We start from the raw sequence: 20,779 nt of genomic DNA on the forward strand, positions 1-20,779 counted from the left end.
ACTACTAACTGGCTGGCTGATTGCTGCCAGAACGAATACATAAAACACAAATTTTGCCTATTTCTTTCAGTGCAGGTACTAATTAAGGTCTCTCTCTTCTATCTAGCTACCTATTTTCATGAAAGTCACAGAAAGGTAATCGATACTGTTATCCCTCTTCCAAATTTGGTTTAAATTATTTGAAATTAGATTGTCAGAGAATGGTAGACAGATGGATGGGAAGCACAATCAAGTACAATTCCTTTCCTTTAGAATCAGATTACACAATAGACAAGCAAAAGCCAGCTAGCACATTTTATAGTATTTATACCTTGAAAGTGGAAACAAGGAATGTGAGATCATGACCTTATTGTTAAGAAGTAAAACATATTTTAAAAATATTTACTACTTAATTTCAGAACAGACATTTCTATTGCATAGGGTAGTTGACTTCATGATTCTACTAATCTCAAAGGAACTATTTATCTTCATACACCATATGTCTGTTAAGTACCCCAGTGGGAAACATGAATGGAACTAGAGCATTTGTTTGCTATCACCATGAAGATCATAATCTGGCATTCAGCAATAAGCTTAGTTTTCTCATGAATGAAAACTCTCCCTGTAAAGGTGTTTTAAAAAAAACCAAAAAAACCCCCAAAAAAACAGAAAAACCCCACCCCAAAACACACACCAACCAAAAAACAAAACCAAACAAACTCCACACAACAAAAACAAAGAAGAGAGGCTTAGTGATTTGCCAGCAGTCAGTTACATTTACTTTGGATGATTACAGAAGCAGAAGTCAGGTTTGGTTCTACAAGAGGATGATTTTCATGGAAGAACAGGACAACACCACACTCAGGAAATGCCCTATTTAAGCAGCTGTGGTGCGTAAAGGGTGAATCAGAACATAAGATGAAAGCATGTGCACACAATAGCGATAGTCACAGTATATGAAAAATATGTTAGAAGATGAATGGAAGAGCAGTACATGTGACCGTTGAAAGAGGCATCCAAATGTAACACAACTGGAAGAGATACTGGGAAAGATAAAGTAAATGCAATCTTTAACTTGAATGTGAACAATGCCTGCAGAGTATTTTGACATATCTAGTATCCTTTAGTTTTACTTGGTTATGAAATGAGTATGGTCAGATAAATTAAGAAGATTTAAGATTAAATAATGTCATACATTGTAATCCATCAACGACTTGTTCTTTCTGAGCATACAGTTCTTTGCTTTCCTATATGACACGGATTACAGTGTATATAGTCAAGATAGGTAATTCATGGTGGAAAAAACTTCTCAATATCAACAACTTTCTTAATTTCTCTCTTTCATTTTGTATGTTTGTATGAATGTGTTAGCAATATAACTTTTAATATTAAAGAGAAGTTCAGTACAGCTTCTGTATTCACAGAGTAGATGTATTTACTTTTAGCCTTTGGAGACGGAGGAACTTCTGGGGACAAAATGCAAGACTGATGTTCTGCGCATTCCAGTGGGCGTTCCTCTGAAATACTTGCATTTCCTGTTTCCATATATTCTGCAATTTAAAGATACACATACACTTAAACTCCTGAATTAAGGAGGTTATTATTCCAATCAAAAGTATATTTGCTACTTCATTTTTCATTAAAGCCTTTCCAATTTTTCATGTTACAACCTTGTAATTATTCATAAACACTGCTGCAAGATAATAATTTATTGGAAGTATTATATAACACTATAATGGCCAGTTCTTCAGTCTGCTGAAACTGTTACAGAAATCTCATTGTAGGAGCAATGAGTTGCAACTAACCCTGTGGGTTTTGTGTCTCCTTGAAATATCTATGTAACTGTTCCATTACATTATTACTGCTGAAAGAGTGTTCTTTTATTCTAAATTAGTTAAGAGTTTTTAGTCAAAATATTCCGGATGTTCACAATAAGTAGATACATTGATACTGTTAAGAAAACCACATATTCTGCTTGCAGCACAGAGACAGTACATGAGAAAAAAGAATGCAATCTCAAATATTTATTTAAAACTAGCAGTCTAAAAAGCAGTGTTCTAAAATTTCTGTGCTTTTCCTCGTTAAAACTTCCCTTGTCCCACCTTCATGATGATGTTTATAAAAACAGAACAACATGAAACAATAAGCATGCTAAACTTCTATTTCATTACTATTATTTTTGTGTAAATATATACATGATTTTCATGTGCTTTTGTACACAGGCTAGCTCAATGGAACACCAAGACCTTAAGGAATGTTATTGTAGGACAAATATTAAATAATAAATTAGAAATTAATTGATGAAATAGTGGTGCTTTTTTCCCCAGTAGAGTCACTGGTTCACAGTTCGGGCAGTTATTCTACATCTGCATTTTCTTGATTTTCTGAAGTGGCTTAAACAAGTTCTTTCTGATGCCACATAGTAACCACAACAGTCCATGTTGCAACACACACAAAAGCAAACTACAATAACTGCTTTCATCAATATCACACTGAAGGACTAAAGAGTTTCTGGGAAATGAAATCTCCCTGATTTAATTTCTACAGTCTACAACACACTTGTTTAGCTTGCTGTTATTCTTGATTAAATAACATATCCCAAAACCCAAATACAATCTGTGATAAAATAGACATCTGAGAAAATGAAATTGGAAATGGCAGAGAACAGCATGCAGTTTCAGAATGCTTTGCAGGCTGTTGTTTTTTTTTTTTTTTAAAAGAATGTATGATTTGAAAATGTCATATATTAAGTTTGATGGCTGGCAATGGTCCCCTGGATAATCTGTCATCCGTTTCTTCATATGAAAATGGGCACTTCTATTTTTTGTGTAGTGCTGAAAGCAAAGAAGCAAAGATGAGCTGTAAGAGACCATGAGAAAACGAGTGGCATGACAAAATGCTCTGGAATGTTTTCCAGCTCTGTCAGCTGTATTATTTGTCAAGTTAACATGCAAGATGGAGGAGAAATAAAAAGGAATCTAGATCCAAAGAAAAATAAAAGGAAAAAAGGAATTTATGCCTGAAAAAATGTGCTTGATAATTGTGCAACTGTCCAAAAGCAAACCTAAAATGGTGGGAGTGTTAAAATTATTGGATCAATACAGATATTATTAGGAAAGGAAATGCAAGGGAGATTGTGAAGGACTTTAATCTTGCTGTCCAATATTCATATAAGACTGTGGTTTTAAAATAACACTCTATTTTTATTCTTTGTCAGGCCCCACTTTCAGACCAATGCACTTACCTGCTGAAGGCTAGTTCTGAGGAGGAAATCCCAAGTTCAACATAAGTGTCATAAATACTTACTTTAAAAATGGCAGAGTTCCTTCCAGAAAACCTCTACAAAAGGCTCAGCACAAATTATGGTGTAGAGGTTTAGAACAGGCCAACAGTGTGCTATCCTTGTAAGAGTGTACCCTCTAAAACTTTGGACTTCTGTGGGACTTCTACTCCTAACTTGGTTTAATACTGTTGAAAATTCTACTGGATAGGTACAAGACAAATACAGACATGGACTCAGTTGTGAGATGCTTATAGTCTAGGTAAAACTATACTTACCTACAATATTATCAAAGAAACAGACACAAAACAGGTGATCTACATCAAGAGCCAAAGACAAATCACACACAAGCAGTGGATGATTTCACCAGCAACCAAATTCTATTCACCTGCAGCTGGCTAGAAATGCATCTTCAAAGCCTGCCCGAACTTACTGAACAAGATCATACTGTTACCATCATCTGCTCTGACTAGGGTGTACTTGAGAGACTGCTCTGGATTCTATCACTTTCCTCCAAAAAAAAAAAAAAACCCAAACCATAATTCAGAACAAAGCCAAGCTTAGTCAATTATACCACTTAATGACCAGAACAGTTTCCCCAGCTGTGGTCCTACACTGTTTAGAGAAAAGCCTGTCATTCTTATGATAGCAGAGAGTAAAGGCTGTTTGGGACACGACCTGTCAGATTCACAACACTTCCTTCACTAGCTTACTGTCATCCTGTTCCATTTTTGAAAGACAGCTGGCATGACTAGCATGTAACAGGTGAAGGAAGCATATGTTAATACACACTTCAGAGATGTTTCCTCACTGTACTGCTTTGGGAAGAATGGAGTATTTTACTTCTGTTGACTCAAAATGGCAGATTATAGTTCAGTGAGGATTAACACTAACAATCTCAAAAACTTTGCCTGCTTAGTAGCATTCTTTTTTACAGTTATCTGATTTTAACATAGCCCCACTCAATCTAAATAGGGCCATGTGCACAAAAAGTAATAGCATAAAAGTGGTCACACAGCAGTGGAAATAAAAGCAGTGGGGAATATGAACTTAAGAAGGTAACAAGCACCAGAGAGTTCAAACTGCTGGAACTCCAGCTTTCTCAGTTTCTGTAACACCAGTTAGGCCAAAGCCAAGCAGAAGGGAAAGCATTAACATGTAAGCAGGGAAACACAGCTGTGTCTCTGCAGAGAGGCCAGAGCCAGGAAGGTCAGCCATGAAGAGAACATGACCCAGCTCAGCTGCAGCTGAGCTTCCAGGGGCAGTAAAAGCTCAGGCTCTACAGCACAGCTTGCTTTAACTTCAGCTCCTCTGGGTCCTAATTCCTCAGTGACATGCAAGGGTCAAGATTTTTGCTTTATTTATAAACCTTGGCTTTTAAAGTTAATGGCTACACTAGCCTCAGAGAACTTTTTACTTTTTCTTTTAATGGAAAAAAACACACCCCCAATTTTTTTTTTTTTTTTTTATTTTAAAATGAAGTATGAGCTCCTTTCCCTTGTGTTTTGAGAGCCTACTTCAGCCATGCCATGGGGTGGATTCACATAGTTTCTCCCTAGAGTGACCTCCCCTAAAGAGACAAAAATGCTTTTTAAATTCTAAAAAAGCCATATTTGATTAGAATAAAAATCTGAACACTCACCTTTTCAAACAGAAGACTCTCCAAGTAAATAGATCAGAAGAATAAAACTGGCTTAGAAACCACTCCCCTCCACAGCCCACGTCCCTGTAGGGGGATCCTTACTCCTCCTTCACTCCATGCCTTCTTGAAGGGCAGCAGAGAACCCTCTGCCCTCCCCAGGGCTCTGCCAGCATCTGGCTGAGGATCCTGCAGCTCCATTGAGTCCTGCCCCAGCCCATGAGCTCTCTAAAAGCTTGTCCCAAAACAGCTCACTTGCTCACCTGGGAAGGAGCCCACCTGAGGCTTCATGACCCAATTCCTCTTCTCTTTACAGAAGCAACGGTTACAGAAAACCGACTGGTAACCGCTACCTTCAGGTGTGCTAAGATGACAGACTTGAGCTGAGACAGAGGCTGGGCTGACTTCAGTCTCCTAAATTTCAGAGGACAATTCTGAATGACTCAAGTTTGACTTAATCCCAGAGAAACCTGAAATCAGTAGATGTTTAAGTTATCGGAACATAAGGAGACTTTTTGTGCATGTGTTCAGGGAAGATAAACAGAAACAAGCACTGAAGTACTGCTATGATCCTGAGACAGGTAAGGGTACAGCTAAACTTTCAGTCTCCAAAACAACAGAAGTTAAATTAATTCATAAACTTAGTTAATACTCTACAGCTTTTACACAATAGCCTATAAAAGGAGCTGAGAAGTCCGCAGAAAAAAAAAAAAAAACCAATGAAAAGGGGGATTCTTTTCATCCCACACAGCTGTAATGAAATTCTTGACTGGAAACTTATTCCATCCTTCCAGTGAGGCTGGCCTCCTGCACTCAAGGGAATGGAAGATCTACTTGTCCACAGAAAGAGAGGGAGAGAAAGAGAGAGTGAGAATAAACAATAGAAAGCCTGTGCTAATGACACCAAAGCTATTTAAGCAGAGGGGAGAAGAAAAGAGTCCTGGTTCTGCAGTTGCTTATGCATTTTCCATTTATGAATAATTTGGTAACATGTATAAACAATGTTAGGTTCTTAAGCAGCTTTCCATTACATCTCCCTTCATACTGTCTATGCAGCAGAGCTTATTGTGCCTTCCCAGAGCTCATGTCATTTTTCATCTGTTTATCTACTATCTCCTTTTTTTCATAATAACAAGAATTCTGCTTCCAGAAATAGTAAAAGAGCAAGATTCTAATAGAGAGCATAGTGGGCTGTGGAGAAAGAGTTAAAAGATGGTATAGCATGCACCTGCGTCACGTTCACATGTGCTAAAACTAAAACACAGCTGGTCTGTTTAATTTTAGGCCTACTAGCCTTGGCAACATCCCTTTTATCTTCAATACCTAATTATAAAGCCTTAAGTGCTAATACTGTTAACTGCTTCAGCACTGAATGCTGTTGTTTGACTACACCCATGAAATGCATCCAGTAGACTGGCCTTACTTGGCACAGTATTCTAATTCTCTGCTCTTTGAGTACGTAATGCCTAAACAGCTATTTCTTCATTACCACATAAAGAATCTAAACTGTAATAAGTATTTTTAATTGAGTTCAGTGCAACTCAGACCTGAGCAAGATACAGAAAATGATGGGACATATATGAATGATGAAGAATTAAAACTTGAACTGTTATTTCTAATAATTGCACCTATAATTAACAGTCAGTAAAAAATCATTCAGGTGGTGTATAATATAGCTTTTTTCACATTGCTCTTTAAAGTGATTTTGTTATTTATTTTCCCTCTATCAGATAATGAGCCAAAATCTCCAAAAAGATGGCAGACTTTGCAAACGCAAAAAAAATATTTTTGCAGAAACTTCAATTACTATTTTCTCAGGATAATGAGAAAAGATGTAGAGTAAATATCACAAAAACACTAGGATCACTTCTAAAACCTCACTGGCAAAAGGTTTTGTTTCTTTTTAACCTATAATCTGTAAAAAGTAGTTTTGTAAATGTTCTTAAAAAAAGGGAGAACACCAATAGAAATTTCTACCCACAGTTCTTAAATTCTGGAGGCTGCCAGTGCTGTATGTCAGCCGAATGGATTTAAGTATTACTGCCTCCATGAACTGCTTCTAAAGACATAAATTACTTTCTCCTCCTTCAAAGAAGTTTCTCATAAATATCCTCAAACTCAACTCATTTTCTTTCAAAACTTTTCTTACAACTCTGTTACCCGTCTGCATATAGGACAGAACACTACCTATCAGGACCACCAGTAATACCAGTCACCTTATTTCCCTGTCCGTTTCTGCCAGTCTGTTTATATGCATCTTTCAGCCCTTGTTTTATATTTTGAAAGCTAATGTCTTGTGGCAGGGACAAATATTATACTATGTTAATACTATAAACTGTACAGCAACAATCATAACAATGCAAGGGGGAAATGGTAAAAATAAGAATGCTAGGTGATAAATCTTACTCTATCCTGGCAACAAGGTGAAAGAATCAGTTCAATGCCATTGTGTCTGCATAAAGAAAAAAATTAGGAAGAAACTTAGAAAATCTGGTCAGATTATGGTCTGATGCCATTAATTTGATTTCTTTTTCCTATAAGTCTATGTGAAGGAGACATGCAAGCTTCTCTAGACAATCATCTGAAGACAGGAGCTTTAAGAGGAATGTATTTGGAAGCCACTAACTCTCAGCAATTGCCCTTTCTTTGCATGGAATGCATTACCCACTGAAATCGATCTCAGTTACAGTACATTCAGGTTTCCCAAAATCCCAGTGCTTCACTGATTTTTCAGCTACAACAGGATAAATGCCCACAATTCAGTGAAGAGTATACTCAACTGACTTTTTAGAGGAGGGTAGGTCTACTGTATCATCAGCAGTGCTAGTACTGAATCCTGCCACTCCTGATTTTATCTTTCAACTTCAGCTCACCGTTCAAACTTTATCATTGATGATTAAAGCTTCAGTGAACCCTTTGCTGATGAAAAAGAATCTCAGTGGGTTCCACAGGGGAGTTCTGAACGGAGTCCTCAGGTTTTCTTAAGACTCAGAATGGCATCTTTGTAAACATTTTTCATCCTTGCACATCACTTCTGACTATAAGGCAGACAGAGCAAAAACAAACAGCTGCTTGTTACAAGCACAGTTTCGTCATACTAATATGAGCTGAAACTACTAAGCAGTCGTCTTTATATTTTCAAGGCACACGTGAAAAAGATTGCATGTCAAAGCACCAAAAAGCCTTGAAATTGATGTATTTCTTTTTTGTGGTAAACATTAAGGGCAGATACTGATCCATCAACATGACAAACCCTTGAGAGGGGTTTGGGATGCTCTATTTTTCATAGAGCAAGGGTACTTTGAAGAAACTTTGTTTATCAGTGGGGCTGAGACTGCAGGGTTATCACACTAAGAAGAAAATGGAAAAATGAAGAGATACTAAAATGAAAAATAGTTTAGTTGGTGATGGGACATTATAATGAATCTTAGATTAATATCTGAAGGATGATTGATTTGGATGTCTAAGAAAGTGGAAGCTCTGACTGACCCTTTTCTTGCTACTGAAGAAGTTTCAGTATGACATTAACCCTCTTTTCCTCTACATAGTGCTATGTTCACACTGAAGCTGAATGAGGACATAAAATGTGAAGTTTCTCCATACAGTCTGAGTCAAATTAGGAACTCCCTCCCACTGATAGGGGGAAGTCCTATTTCCCTCACCCATATTTTCCTCCCCACTTTTTGAATGCACATTTCTGCCAGTTACCTGGGACAGACCTAACTCTGGGACCTGAATCACACAGGAGGCAAGTTCATTAAAACAAACAAATGCATATTCATATAATTATATCTTATTTTTTATTATTGTTACGTACTATCAAATATAGGTAATATAATAAATTATATATTTTACATAGTACTGTTTCATGAACTGAATTGGATCACTTTGCAATCTCCTGTAAGCAGGGATTATGGAAGGGAACTGTGTAGCTGGAAGTAGGGGAAGAGGAAAGGGGGGAATGGGGGAAAGGGAAAAAGAAAATAGGAAGGAGGGAGAGAGGGGGACCTCAGGGCAAGCTGTTAATTCAGTTCAGCTATAAGATGAATCTGCTCCTTAAGAGAATACCTCTCCTCCAGCCTGCAAAATTTTCATTATACTTAAAGGAGCTTTGCATCTTCGGTCCATTATCTCACTGGAAAACTTTACTGAAGCTGGCTAACAAGTTTAGAAGTTATTCAGAAAAGAAAACCTGAAGGACACAGTGTAGCCACATGACCTCATTTTCTCTAGGAAGTGTTCTTATGAAATACAGTTATGCAGGAGACTGAAGCATGAGCTAGTTCATACATAGAACCAACACTGAACTGATTAAAATGGTCTATTTAAAGATGGGAATAATCAACACAGGTGGAGATGCAGCATTGATACCTACAGGGAACTCCTCTGTCAAACACAGTTAATGAAAGACTAATCTGAAAATGCAGGGAACAAATTCCACAGAAGAGAAGGAATGATGTTTAGCACTATGCACTAGCTCATGTTTCATCACTTTACTGCCATCTTCTAGAGTAAAAAATTGATGTAAACAATGGAGTTCCATCAGTCTTACACCATGGAAATAAGATGAGGAATGAGAACAAACATATGTACAACAATATTATATTATTTCTGCTATAATGACAAGAGTTAATGCCTGATTTATTTTTTTTGAAATTTAAGGAAAATGAGGAAAATGTAGTAAAATGTTTTGAAAATTTGTCATCATCTTTCAGTCACAGTTGTATTTATGAACAAATCAAGCATTTCAATTGTAGATTACCATCACAATTTAATGGAACTGCAGTGAAATAATACGTTATTTTGTAATGAAGAATGTACAAAGAGTAACTATGAGTGGCACACCATGCTACTGTCTATTGTCAGAAAAAAAGAAAGGGTTTACTCTGAAATTCAGATATTCAACCACTTAGTTTTGTGAATCTAGCAAACAAGAATTTTCTTTTTAATTCAAAAGACTACTCTTCTGCATAATGAAATATTTAAAGAGTAGAAATTATTATATAACTCAATATTCCTCCATACTATTCAGATTTGTCTCTAACAAATGTATAACTGAATATGACTTACCTTGAAGTAGAGCTGCAATTTGGAGTGACTGCTGAGATGGATGTTCTTTAAGAATATCTAAAACTGTTCTACCCAAACTGTCCTTTATGTTGGTATCAATTCCTGAAAAAGAAAAAGATCTGTGGTGGAATTTTTAACCCCAAGTACTACTGATTATAAATGTGGCATATCAGACTCAATTATCTGGCAAATTGAATGCAAGCGGTTTTACAACTGGAGCAGATTAACAGCTGTGTTATAGTTAAAGTACAGCATCCATTTCTGTTTAAAGCTTGAGTAGCCTAAAATTCACATGCTGACATGGATTGTTTCTATGTTTCTGTAACTCAAGGGGCTATAAAGTAAGCTTCTTAAACCAAACTTGGGATTATTTTAACAGACTGTTCCTAAGAAACAGACATCCTGAAAATAATATTTTATAAAATCAAGAACTTCTCTGAATGTTTTTCCTACATTCCTGGATTCTAATTCTCCCCGGCTGCTCTGATTCATTGGGGATTTTCTAGTCCATAGTACCAGTATGTGTTTTGGGAGCAATACTGAAAAAGTTATTAACCTTAAAAGTTTTGTACTTCATGGCGACATGTTTGAAATTCATGCTCTGAGTAGACTGAAATACCCATATGTATGTAATATAAGGGCTGTGTGAATAGCCAGGGCATTTCCTCACAGACTGTTCAGACTGATGACATAGTAATTATTTGGCTCAAACTGTGAACGTAACCATAAATAAGTTTGAGGCTTATCCTGGATAGATCTCAGAGGACCTGTGGTACATGATACTGCATGACTCTCCACCTTTGTCTTGTAGGGGCTACTTTGGAAATGTTTGCCTTATGGTGGAAGACTGAAGTTGTTTTTTTTTTTTTAGTTTAGATGTACTTTCATAAAAAGTAAAGGCATGAAAGGTCATAAGGAATGAGATTCTTCTTGGGACACTGGATAGAGGAAATCAGAGGAAGCAGGGTTTATAAGGACACTCTAGAAGCATGGAAGGATTTCTCAACTCACCCGAAAATGCTGCATTTCTTGCAATTTCCTGACATGATGGAGAGTTTCCTAGTTTGTTTTGTGAGAAAGAGATACTTGTTTTCTCACTGAAAATAAAGCCAAAATATTGCTGGGCTAATTAGCAGTGGCAGCTGATTTTCAGAGGCCAGAGACACCAACTTACACCTTTCGTTTGCAGTAGCTACTTATAAAATCTTCTGAGTCTTTTTTGAAGCAGAAGTAGAGAAAAGGGGATTGTTAGACAAAAAAGGCAGAAGGTGGGGAGTGTTGCTGAAGTGCAGAGCATTTGGTGTTGAAGGAATTCACAGTGAAGATTCTATTCCAGTCTTGTACACCTGTACTCTGGCAGAGGCTATAATGTGTACTGATCTGTAAGAGGTATTCTTTATCTGAGGTCTAAAGGCTTCCTATGTTTGTGTGATGTTCTCCAGTCCTTCCTCTTTTAGGTGAAATAATACAAAAAGGCTCTACCTTTTAGTGAAGGTGAAGATCCCTTTCTGCCTCCGTCTTATTAATCCAAACAGGAAAGCATCTTGGGAGGACCTTTTTTTCTGAAAACAGATCTCAGATCAGGTATGCACTAGCTGAGATTCAGATGAGAAGCTGTGAGTAAGACATACCTTCTTTTGCAAGATATAACCCCCACAAGCACTGATAATAAAGATCAATGAGATCCCTTAGTGTAATGGAAGTTCACATATCTCAGAGAAGTAATTTCTAGCTGTTTGCATTTTCATTGGTCTTCTCATTTAGCTGAGAAGACAGCTGGTTAGATGAGTAATTCACCTGCAACAATTCTGAAACTCTTATTATGTAGTAGACGGGTTTGTTGGGACTCTATATCCCTGCTCTCCTGTCCTTTCAGGACAAATGCAATTCTCGAAGACACAGTGCCTTCCCCTGTCTTCACAGGCACTCAAAGTTTATTCAGGAAATGCAGGACCAAGCAGGATGGTGTATTTGTTAGGAACAGCTGAGTGAAGGAAATAAATGCGAACATGAGTCTTCTGGCCTCTAGATCGAAGAATATTCTTGGCTGTCTTTCAGAATGAATAACAAAACTTTATGTACCCATTTTGTTCTCAGAGTACATTTATTCTCAGAATACAGTGGCATACACTGACTCATATATGGAATTTCTGAGTCTTAGTGAAAACATTCCTTTTGTTCTCTGTATAGTAATTTCTTATTCTAAAAGAACACTGTTTTAAAGAGAGTTACATGTGATTAGATTTGCAAAGGCTGAGAAAGATAACTGTAATTTGTATAACCAAAACTTGAGGCAGCATACACCAGATTAGGAATATTAAGGATATTTGTTCAGTGTTTCCTGTAAATTAGATTTACCTGTTTCAAGCAAAATACGTACTACCTCCACCTTCCCAAAAAGGGCTGCTTCATGTAGTGCACTCCCTTTTTCTGTCTAGAAGAAAAAATATTGTGAAATGCAAATTAAAATAACATTGAATCCTTTTGAAAAGAATACATTTAGAAAAGAAGTATTTTTTCCCCTCTATTTTATCTACACATGAAAAAACATTGAATGCGCAAGAACAAATACTACCATAATTTTTTTATTATTATTCAAGATAACAACAAAAATGCTGTCAGTTCTACTATAAAAATTAATAACTATATAAGAAAATATAGTAGGGATGTAATACAACTCCCAATTAACAAGCCTGCATTTGTGTAAAATTTCTAAACTCCTATTCTAGCCAGTGAAAATCTAGTCGATACCATCAGTGGAACATAGCTGTTCAGCAGAGTCAGCCAGTTTACATGTGGACATCTACACTTAGGTGTTTTACTCTGAAACTGGATCACACAGTAGAAAGTCAATTCAGTTGCACAGTGAGGGATGCCCTAGGATATCCCACCTGGCCTCCAGCTGATGTTCCAGTTGATGCTCATATTTGATCTGCATCATATGTCCCCCCTACAGATGTCTTGGATAATCTAAGGCACCTCCATAGCATTAGATTTCTATGTTTAGATCATTTAAATTCTACCTTAGATGTCTGTGAACCTGATTTTGCAGATTTCTGTGACACAAAATTCTTTATGAACAGACTTTTGCTCAAATAAAATTTACAGTACTGAAAAACAAACTACCTTTCTTAACAAGCTACTTTTCTTAGTATTTTATACTGCTGACTGTTACCGAAAAATCTGAACAGAATGCCTTTCCATACAATAGCATTAGCACTAGTTAAAGCACTACTAGATCTCACTGAATCTCTGTCTCATCTCCCTTTTTTTGATAGTAAGTTAGATTTTGAGTCTTTTTTATTTGTGGGCAAATGTTAAAGGTTTTATTGCTTGAATTTGTTTTTTCTATATTTTATCCAAATGCACCATTGTCGTGCTTGCTATGGTGGAAAGACTTAAACAAAAAAATTAACTCTGAAATGAAATAGTGATTAATTATTTATTAGCTGTATCAGAATGCACCAGTGATACAGCAATGCAATGACAGGATATTTAGAAGTAATCAGAGATCCTGAGATGGGATGTGAGCACACAGTACGTGTATATGTCCTACCAATTAAGCCTGAAAACTCTGTTATGTCCATAATAGGTACACTCACTTTTTGTCTTTCTTCATACTCAGTACATGGACATATAAAGTAGAGCATGCCCAATGTCACTTACATCCAGCACATCAGGTATACTAACAGTATAATGGAGAGGAGAAGGAAGTCAGTAAGAGAATACACATATGAAATATGTATCTCAAAATAATTTCTAATCTTTCCGTTTTCAGAAGCAATCCAGATGAACATCCACAGACTTACTCTGAACAAGAAGACTAAATATTCAGATTTACTTAGAGATGGTTTCAGGATGAGGTATCTACAGGAGTTTTCCAGTAACTGCAATTGACTTTAACACTAGATAACTCTGCAATGACATAGGGCAACCACAAAGGAACACGCAGAGCTTAAGGTGCAGGTCAGGAATTTCTGGGAATGAAAACAGTTCTCAGAAAAGTCACTGATAGCTATAGGTCTGATTACTGAAAAAGGCTTGACATCAGCAATCTTGAAAAAGGCTTTGACACGGCCTATTAGCCTTTTTGGTATTTGTGTGGATATGGCATTTCCTTTGGATTGGTCACTTACTGACATGGATAAATCTCAAGACTATTGGGTGGACCTGGTACTATTAACATAATGCTCCCTGTTATCAAGGATGTGAAGTACAGTTTTGACTTCCAAAATATTTGACTTTGGAAACACAGGTGGTGAAATTCAAAAGCCACAATGAGGCAAGTTTGGTACCATAACCTGCCAGAGAAGAACACCAAAATAGGGGCTCACTCACAACTGATCACTCACTGTTTTGAGAAAAGAATGTCTCTCTCACATTTGAACATTCACTATAGTTGAACATATTCTGTCATATTTGAACATGTGCCAGCAATGTGTCCTTGCAGCAAAAAAGCTAACAGTATCCTGGGCTGCACTAGGAGGAGTGTTGCCACCAGGTCAAGGGAGGTGATCTTCCCTTCTATTCATCACTGGGGAGGCCACACCTGGAGTACTCTGTCCAGTTCTGGGCTCCCCAGTACAAGATACGGAACTACAGGAGAGAGTCATTAAGATGATTAAGACACTGGAACACCACTCCTGTGAGGAAAGGCTAAGAGAGCTGGGACTGTTTAGCCAAGACAAGAGAAGACTCACGGGGGATATCATCAATGTGTACAAATATCTGCAGGGAGGGTGTAAAGAAGACTGAGCCACACGGTGGTGTCCAGTGACAGAAGAGGTAATGAGGAAAACCTGAAACACAGGAGGTTCTGTTTGAACATAAGGAAACATTATTTGCTGCAGGCGACTGAGCCCTGGTACAGGTTGCCCAGGAAGGTTGTTGAGTCTCAGTCCTTGGAGATATTCAAAACCCATCTGGACACGGACCTGGGCAACCTGTTCTAGGTGACCCTGCTTAAACAAGGGGGTTGGACCAGATGACCTCCAGAGTTACCTTCCAACCTCAACCATTCTGTGAGTTTGCCAGGGATAATAATTAGTAATGTATACACTAACAATGAAATCCACAGGGGTTCAAATGTTATAGGAGGCCTGAGCATTAATTTTAGTCCTACTGAGGACTAAACTGAGGATGAACTGCAGAGATGGGAAGCAGCTGCACCTTGACTAAAACTGTGGAGATCATTCTGTATTAATAAGGAACCTTTTTTAATGCAAAAGATGGACATACTTTAGTGACAACAGCTATCTAGAATCCATTGCTGTGCCATGATCTGAGACTGAGAAAGATTAATGTTCCGGCATGCTGAATCAACAGCTTTGAAGACAAGGGAGAGGATCTATCCTCAGACTCCTCAGTTAAGAGGTGGAAAAGATCCTGATACTATAATTGTCAGAACTGGCAGCAGTCCTTTCCATTGATCAAAATTCCTCACTGGAGAAAAGGCAAGCAGTATTTTCCTTGATGAAAGCATACTTCTCATAAGAAATGGAATGAAAACTAACATGAGAAGAGGAAATTTCCTGCAGATGTCTAAGGCAAACAAATCTATCAGGGGGCAACTTGAGAGTCAGAAGATAGTTCTGTAACAATGAACCAAAGCTCTGCTATGCATAAAGGGAGTAGAGAAACTTAAGGCACCTACATACGTAATTCATAGTGTTGGGAGAGGAATCCAAAGTCAAATGCCTGTTTTTTCATTTTATACTTTCTCGCTTCTTGGTCTGTTCTACCGTGATATTTTCTGTCATACCTAAAAGTGATCCTGAAATGCTTTACAGGCATTCTGCACTGCCCTGAATTCTGGGGCACTCTTTGCTTTACAAGTCCAAGCTATCTGACAATGCTAATGAATGCCATATCCCAGAAATGATATATATATTACAAACAGTCTGTTTGGGAGAGGAATTTGAAAGGCACACCATATAAACAGCAGACTGATCTCTCCACTATACAGGTGATTTTCTGAGCAATAGGGGAAACATTACCTTGAAACTGAAAGAAAATCAGTCTGGGAATATGGAGATTGAAAGCACATTTGTAAGATGCAGACGTGTAACCCTGCATGAGATATCACGAAGATGAATGCTGACGTAAATCTTAAAAACTCTAGGCAGGATTTCATGGTAATAGTGAATAACTAATGAGTGAATCAAATCCTTCGACCCAAAAACTGTCCAGAAGGCAGAAATGTCCTTGTTACCAGAGAGTTCAGTTACCAAACTCCATTTCAACCCAGGGAAAATGTTATGCCTCAGGATGAACAGGGCCAAGAGAAACTCAGAGGACTGGTTGAGTAGATATATATCTCTTTGTAAATGTATACAGGGACTATTACTTGAAGATAGAAATAATGTTGAGGGTGTTTTTCTGGTGTAATAAAGCATGTTACTCAAATTGGAAGGATTAAAAAATGTAGTTGCAAATAATTTCTATATATTTTTTAAGATGTGCTAGAGTTTTTAGGTAGATCTTTTTCACTTATAATGGTGTACCTATGTGCTAATATACTCTTGTCTCTACTACAGCAAGCAAACTTAAGATATATAGACAATATTCACTGCTTTACCTCCTGAAGCTTTCATTGCCTTAGATCATATTTTTCTGGCAAAGTGAACACTACCATTATATCTGGAAATTCTTCTACAGTGATTTTTAATGCAAAAAAATGCTGGCATTTTTTCATTAACACAGTGAGATAAAGTCTGCTTGAGTTTGCATCAATGGATTATATACTGATTTCATAGCATAAGTTTTCTGTATATCAAATATAAAGAACTATAGCACAAACTGTGCTAAGCATATAAAACAGTCCCTGCCCCAAGCAGCTTACAGCTAAATACAGGTACAATGTCCCAGCTGGACACACAATGCAAGCAAGGATAGAAGGACATTGTCAGCAGGAACACCAGGCTATACAAATCAACTTCTTGTACAATTTGCAGGCTCACATAAAAGCATCAAGTGTTTTATTAATTCGAGATTTTTTTAACCATGTAAATATGCAAGAGTTTGTAATTAGGTCACTTGTCTAGTCCTTATTCATAGGCAGTTTACTGAGGTTTTGATATGGATTTCAGACATAATCTGAAGGATGGAATGGTAGCTTTGCAAATTGATTCCCGGAATATCCTCCATACATGGTGACAGCAAAAAGGAAGGGCATAGCTCTTTGCAGAAGAACTGCAGTGATAAGCAATGGACATGGCCATCATTACTGGAACAGACAGGGAAGGCAAATAGGGATAGATAAAAGTTGGATAAGCAGAAGGGGCCAAGTTTTTAAGGTATTTACAATTATAAAATTACTGTTTACATGAAACACACTGAATTGTGCAGTATCTTATTTTACTGAGGGCCCAAAATCTATCACTCACCCAAAACCTGTGTATTTTTCATATGTTTCAATTTAAATGAAAACTTCAAAGCAAAAAGAGATGAAGCAGATTTGTATTGCCCACTTCTAAATAATTTCAGATTGAAGGATATTGGATAGACCTGGGAAATGAATAAAATGTGTGATTAATTAAATCAAAAAATTAAATGCTCTCTATTATTAGTCCAAATATTTGCTATGATTAAAAGTGCTCAGGGAGTGCAGAAGAGAAAGATAACATGGCTAAAGTAAACTTCCCATTTAAACAAATAAATATTTACAATTACAGAGTGATAGCAGATAGGCTACTTCTATAATTGTCTCTCAACATTCTGAGAGCTCTTTACTGCTGATAAGCAGAATTTATTTAACGTGTATGAATGTGTACAATTTTATTTACCACATAGGATTATACTTTGTATATTGTTCTTTCCCAATCAGTGATGCAGAGCAATTTAATTATTATTAAAAGAGCTGAGTTCAGTTTTAAGTAACAGGCTGATATTGTATGCTCTGCTCAGTTTAATAAGCTGCCAGTAATCATCAACAAAGAATTTTTCAGAGGTTATAGAAGTAATAAGTTAACAATATGTACAGAGCCAACTTGCCAATATGCTAATATGCTGAATGAAAAGGAACATATTGATGGAGACTATGTATACCGGTGAGAAAATAAATAAATTCTATTTCCTTATGGCAAGTAGGACAAACACAGAAGAAACAAGATTACCCAGTGCAAAAAATAAAATAAAATAAAACTAAATAAAATAAAATAAAATAAAATAAATTAATCCCCCCTGCCTTTGAATAACTAAGAAAAATAAGAATATAAATTACTTAAAGTGAATTAGAATTTAAAAAAAAAGAAAAAAAGTCCTAGAATTTTAGTGTAGTAGGCAAACAGGTCACCACTGCTAAAAGAATCTCTCATTTCTTAAAAGAAGATTGTACAAAATTTGCAGCCACTATATCTTTTAAAGACCAGCGAAAAACTTTTGGTATAACTATAGATAGAAATGGCTTAGGAGGATTCACACTAGTGCTAAAATTGTCTAGATTACATAAGAGGAAGAACACATTTCATAAAAGCATTGCGTAATATTCAACCTTCATGTAAACCATCAGTTTGTAAGTTGCCATGACAGAGACTATTTTTCTTCAATTATTCTATTTCTTAAGCATCAATTCAGGTATCAGTTCAGTTTCTTTCTAACTTTTTCCTCACTCACTTGCTAGAGATAGAAGAGAAATTATACATTCAGAAACATGTATTCAAGGGTTCTGTTATGTGTTGCTTTAGCATTGAACTTTTCTAAATTACTGAAGATGTAGTAATAGTAAAGGATAGCTGAAAGAAAAGAGCTGCTTGTATTAACCCTTGCAAGTATATAATTTTCTAATAAATAAAATGAAAAGCAAATTAAATTGGAAGCATAATGGTAGGCAAATACACAAGTAAGCAAACCACAAAAAAAAAACCCAAAACAAACTGCTTCTGTTTGAAATAGTTTGAAGGCAGTAACAATGCTAACTCAAAAGATACTAGAGCTAATAAAAGTAGCAAAACAATTTTACTACATTTTCATTTTGAAGGCATTTGAGAATATCCATTGTTAATCTTAAAATATGTTAATATTTTCTGGTTTGCTTTGTTGTTTTTTTTACTCTATCATTTCTTTCCCATTTCACATTCTTTTCCTCAAAATTTTAAAAACATGACCTTGATGGAAGAATCCAGAAATAAAAAAAGTGCATGGAATCCAGGTGCAATCTTTCTATATAAAAGGGAATTATGTGTACAAAGGTGTTTGATTAAAGCTTAAAATGGTTATAATACTTAGCCAAAGTTTAGGCAAAGTTCACAAGATTTATCAAATCACCTATTGGTAAAGAATGCTTGGATGTGACTCTAAAATACATGTAATTATGTTTGCTTGGTTGGTTTGTCTGAAATAGATATAAAGCTGGAACTAAGCTTAATTTGAAGCAGTTTATGTATACTCAGACAGCAAGAAAGCTACTTTAAATTTGAAGATAAAATACACTTTAAACTCAAATACAGTGCCATCAATCAAATCAAGAGAGATCATAAGACTGAGACAAGACTTCACACATAACAGAATTAGGTCCTCTGTAGTTAAAAGGCTTGGACACTTTCCACTACAATGAATTGGACATAAAATTTACTGCTGCTGTACCTTGTATCTGTTCCCATCTATGTCTCTTTTATTTAAAGTTACCCCTTTTACACCATTATAATTTACTGTGCATAGAACTAGGAGCACCAAACAGCTAACAGGTTGGAGTCAGTAGCTGCAATAGTGTATTGCTATAGATTTTTCTTTTAGATTTATATGACAAGTGTTTAGAACAGCAGAAAATCAAAATTATTATTATTTAGTAACTTGGGTTTGGAACAGGATAACCCTGGGAAAATGAGTTCTCAGTCAAACATTGCTTCAGATTGCTATGACTATTAAGGGCCATAGCTTTAGCAAGTCAGCATAGTATCATTAAAGCCAATGTTGTAAAAAGATATATACACCTACATGAACAGTTGATATGATCTGTGCATCTACATGCCTCAAGACAACATTAAAATATACACTCAGCTTTGAAGATACATATCTTTCTTGAGTTTTCCCTTTGAACACATCATTTGGGTTGTAAAAAATAAATATTATATATCAACTTTCAGCATTTCTAACAAAGTAAATGCAAGTGTATTTTAAAAGAAAAAATGTAAGAAATTATTTCATTTGAATCATATTCTAATGATAAAACTAAGTAAGGTAAGAAAGGAAGAAAGGAGGAAAGGAAGAAGGGAAGAAAGAAATTACACACTAACTTGGCAGCTGACATCCATTCCAGACTCCAGAAGCACCTGTACAACAGCTTTGTGGCCATTACGTGCAGCAAGATGCAAAGGAGTGTGTTTTCTTGTATTACAGTTCATCAGGTTTGGATATGCTTTGATGATCATTTTTACAACACGCAGACGTCCATAAAGTGCTGCCAGATCCAGAGGTGTTTCTAGTTTGTTGTTCCTTATTGTAGGGTCTGTTAGCTCTTCTAACAGAACAGCAACTACTTCCGAATGACCATACTGAGCTGCACAATGCAGTGCTGTTTCATTTTCATTGTTCTGTTAAAACAAAACAAAAGCTTCAGAAATTCATGTTTAATCACACAATAGAACTGCTCGGCTTCTATAAATTGCCTCCATGAGATCAGTACACAGGCAGGGTTTGCAATATAATATATGCTAATGTATGTTAAATGCTTCAGAATGATTTCACTAAAATTTTACTAATAATACATTAATACATCAGCTCTGTAATCTCAAGCAGCTCAGGTCTCTATGTGTCCATGTTGTTCCCAATCCATTTTTAACAACATGCCCCAAAACCCCTTGTTGTTCATAAGC

The 20,779-nt window shown here is 36.4% G+C and overlaps 1 protein-coding gene across 3 annotated transcripts in view; it reads right to left on the bottom strand.

Moving 5' to 3' along the window:
* ANKS1B (ankyrin repeat and sterile alpha motif domain containing 1B) overlaps nucleotides 1-20,779 on the bottom strand; it is a 446,177-nt gene that overhangs the window by 362,868 nt on the left and 62,530 nt on the right. For all 3 annotated transcript variants that reach the window (XM_075728083.1, XM_075728082.1, XM_075728085.1), the window contains exons 4-7: nucleotides 20,201-20,497; nucleotides 12,327-12,402; nucleotides 9,969-10,070; nucleotides 1,419-1,529 (exon numbers count right to left, since the gene is read on the bottom strand). In XM_075728083.1, the coding sequence (XP_075584198.1) occupies nucleotides 1,419-1,529; nucleotides 9,969-10,070; nucleotides 12,327-12,402; nucleotides 20,201-20,497 (586 nt within the window). The remainder of the gene's footprint in view (nucleotides 1-1,418; nucleotides 1,530-9,968; nucleotides 10,071-12,326; nucleotides 12,403-20,200; nucleotides 20,498-20,779) is intronic.

The sequence above is a fragment of the Pelecanus crispus genome, chromosome 1 (genome assembly GCF_030463565.1).
Source record: "Pelecanus crispus isolate bPelCri1 chromosome 1, bPelCri1.pri, whole genome shotgun sequence".
NCBI lineage: Eukaryota > Metazoa > Chordata > Aves > Pelecaniformes > Pelecanidae > Pelecanus > Pelecanus crispus.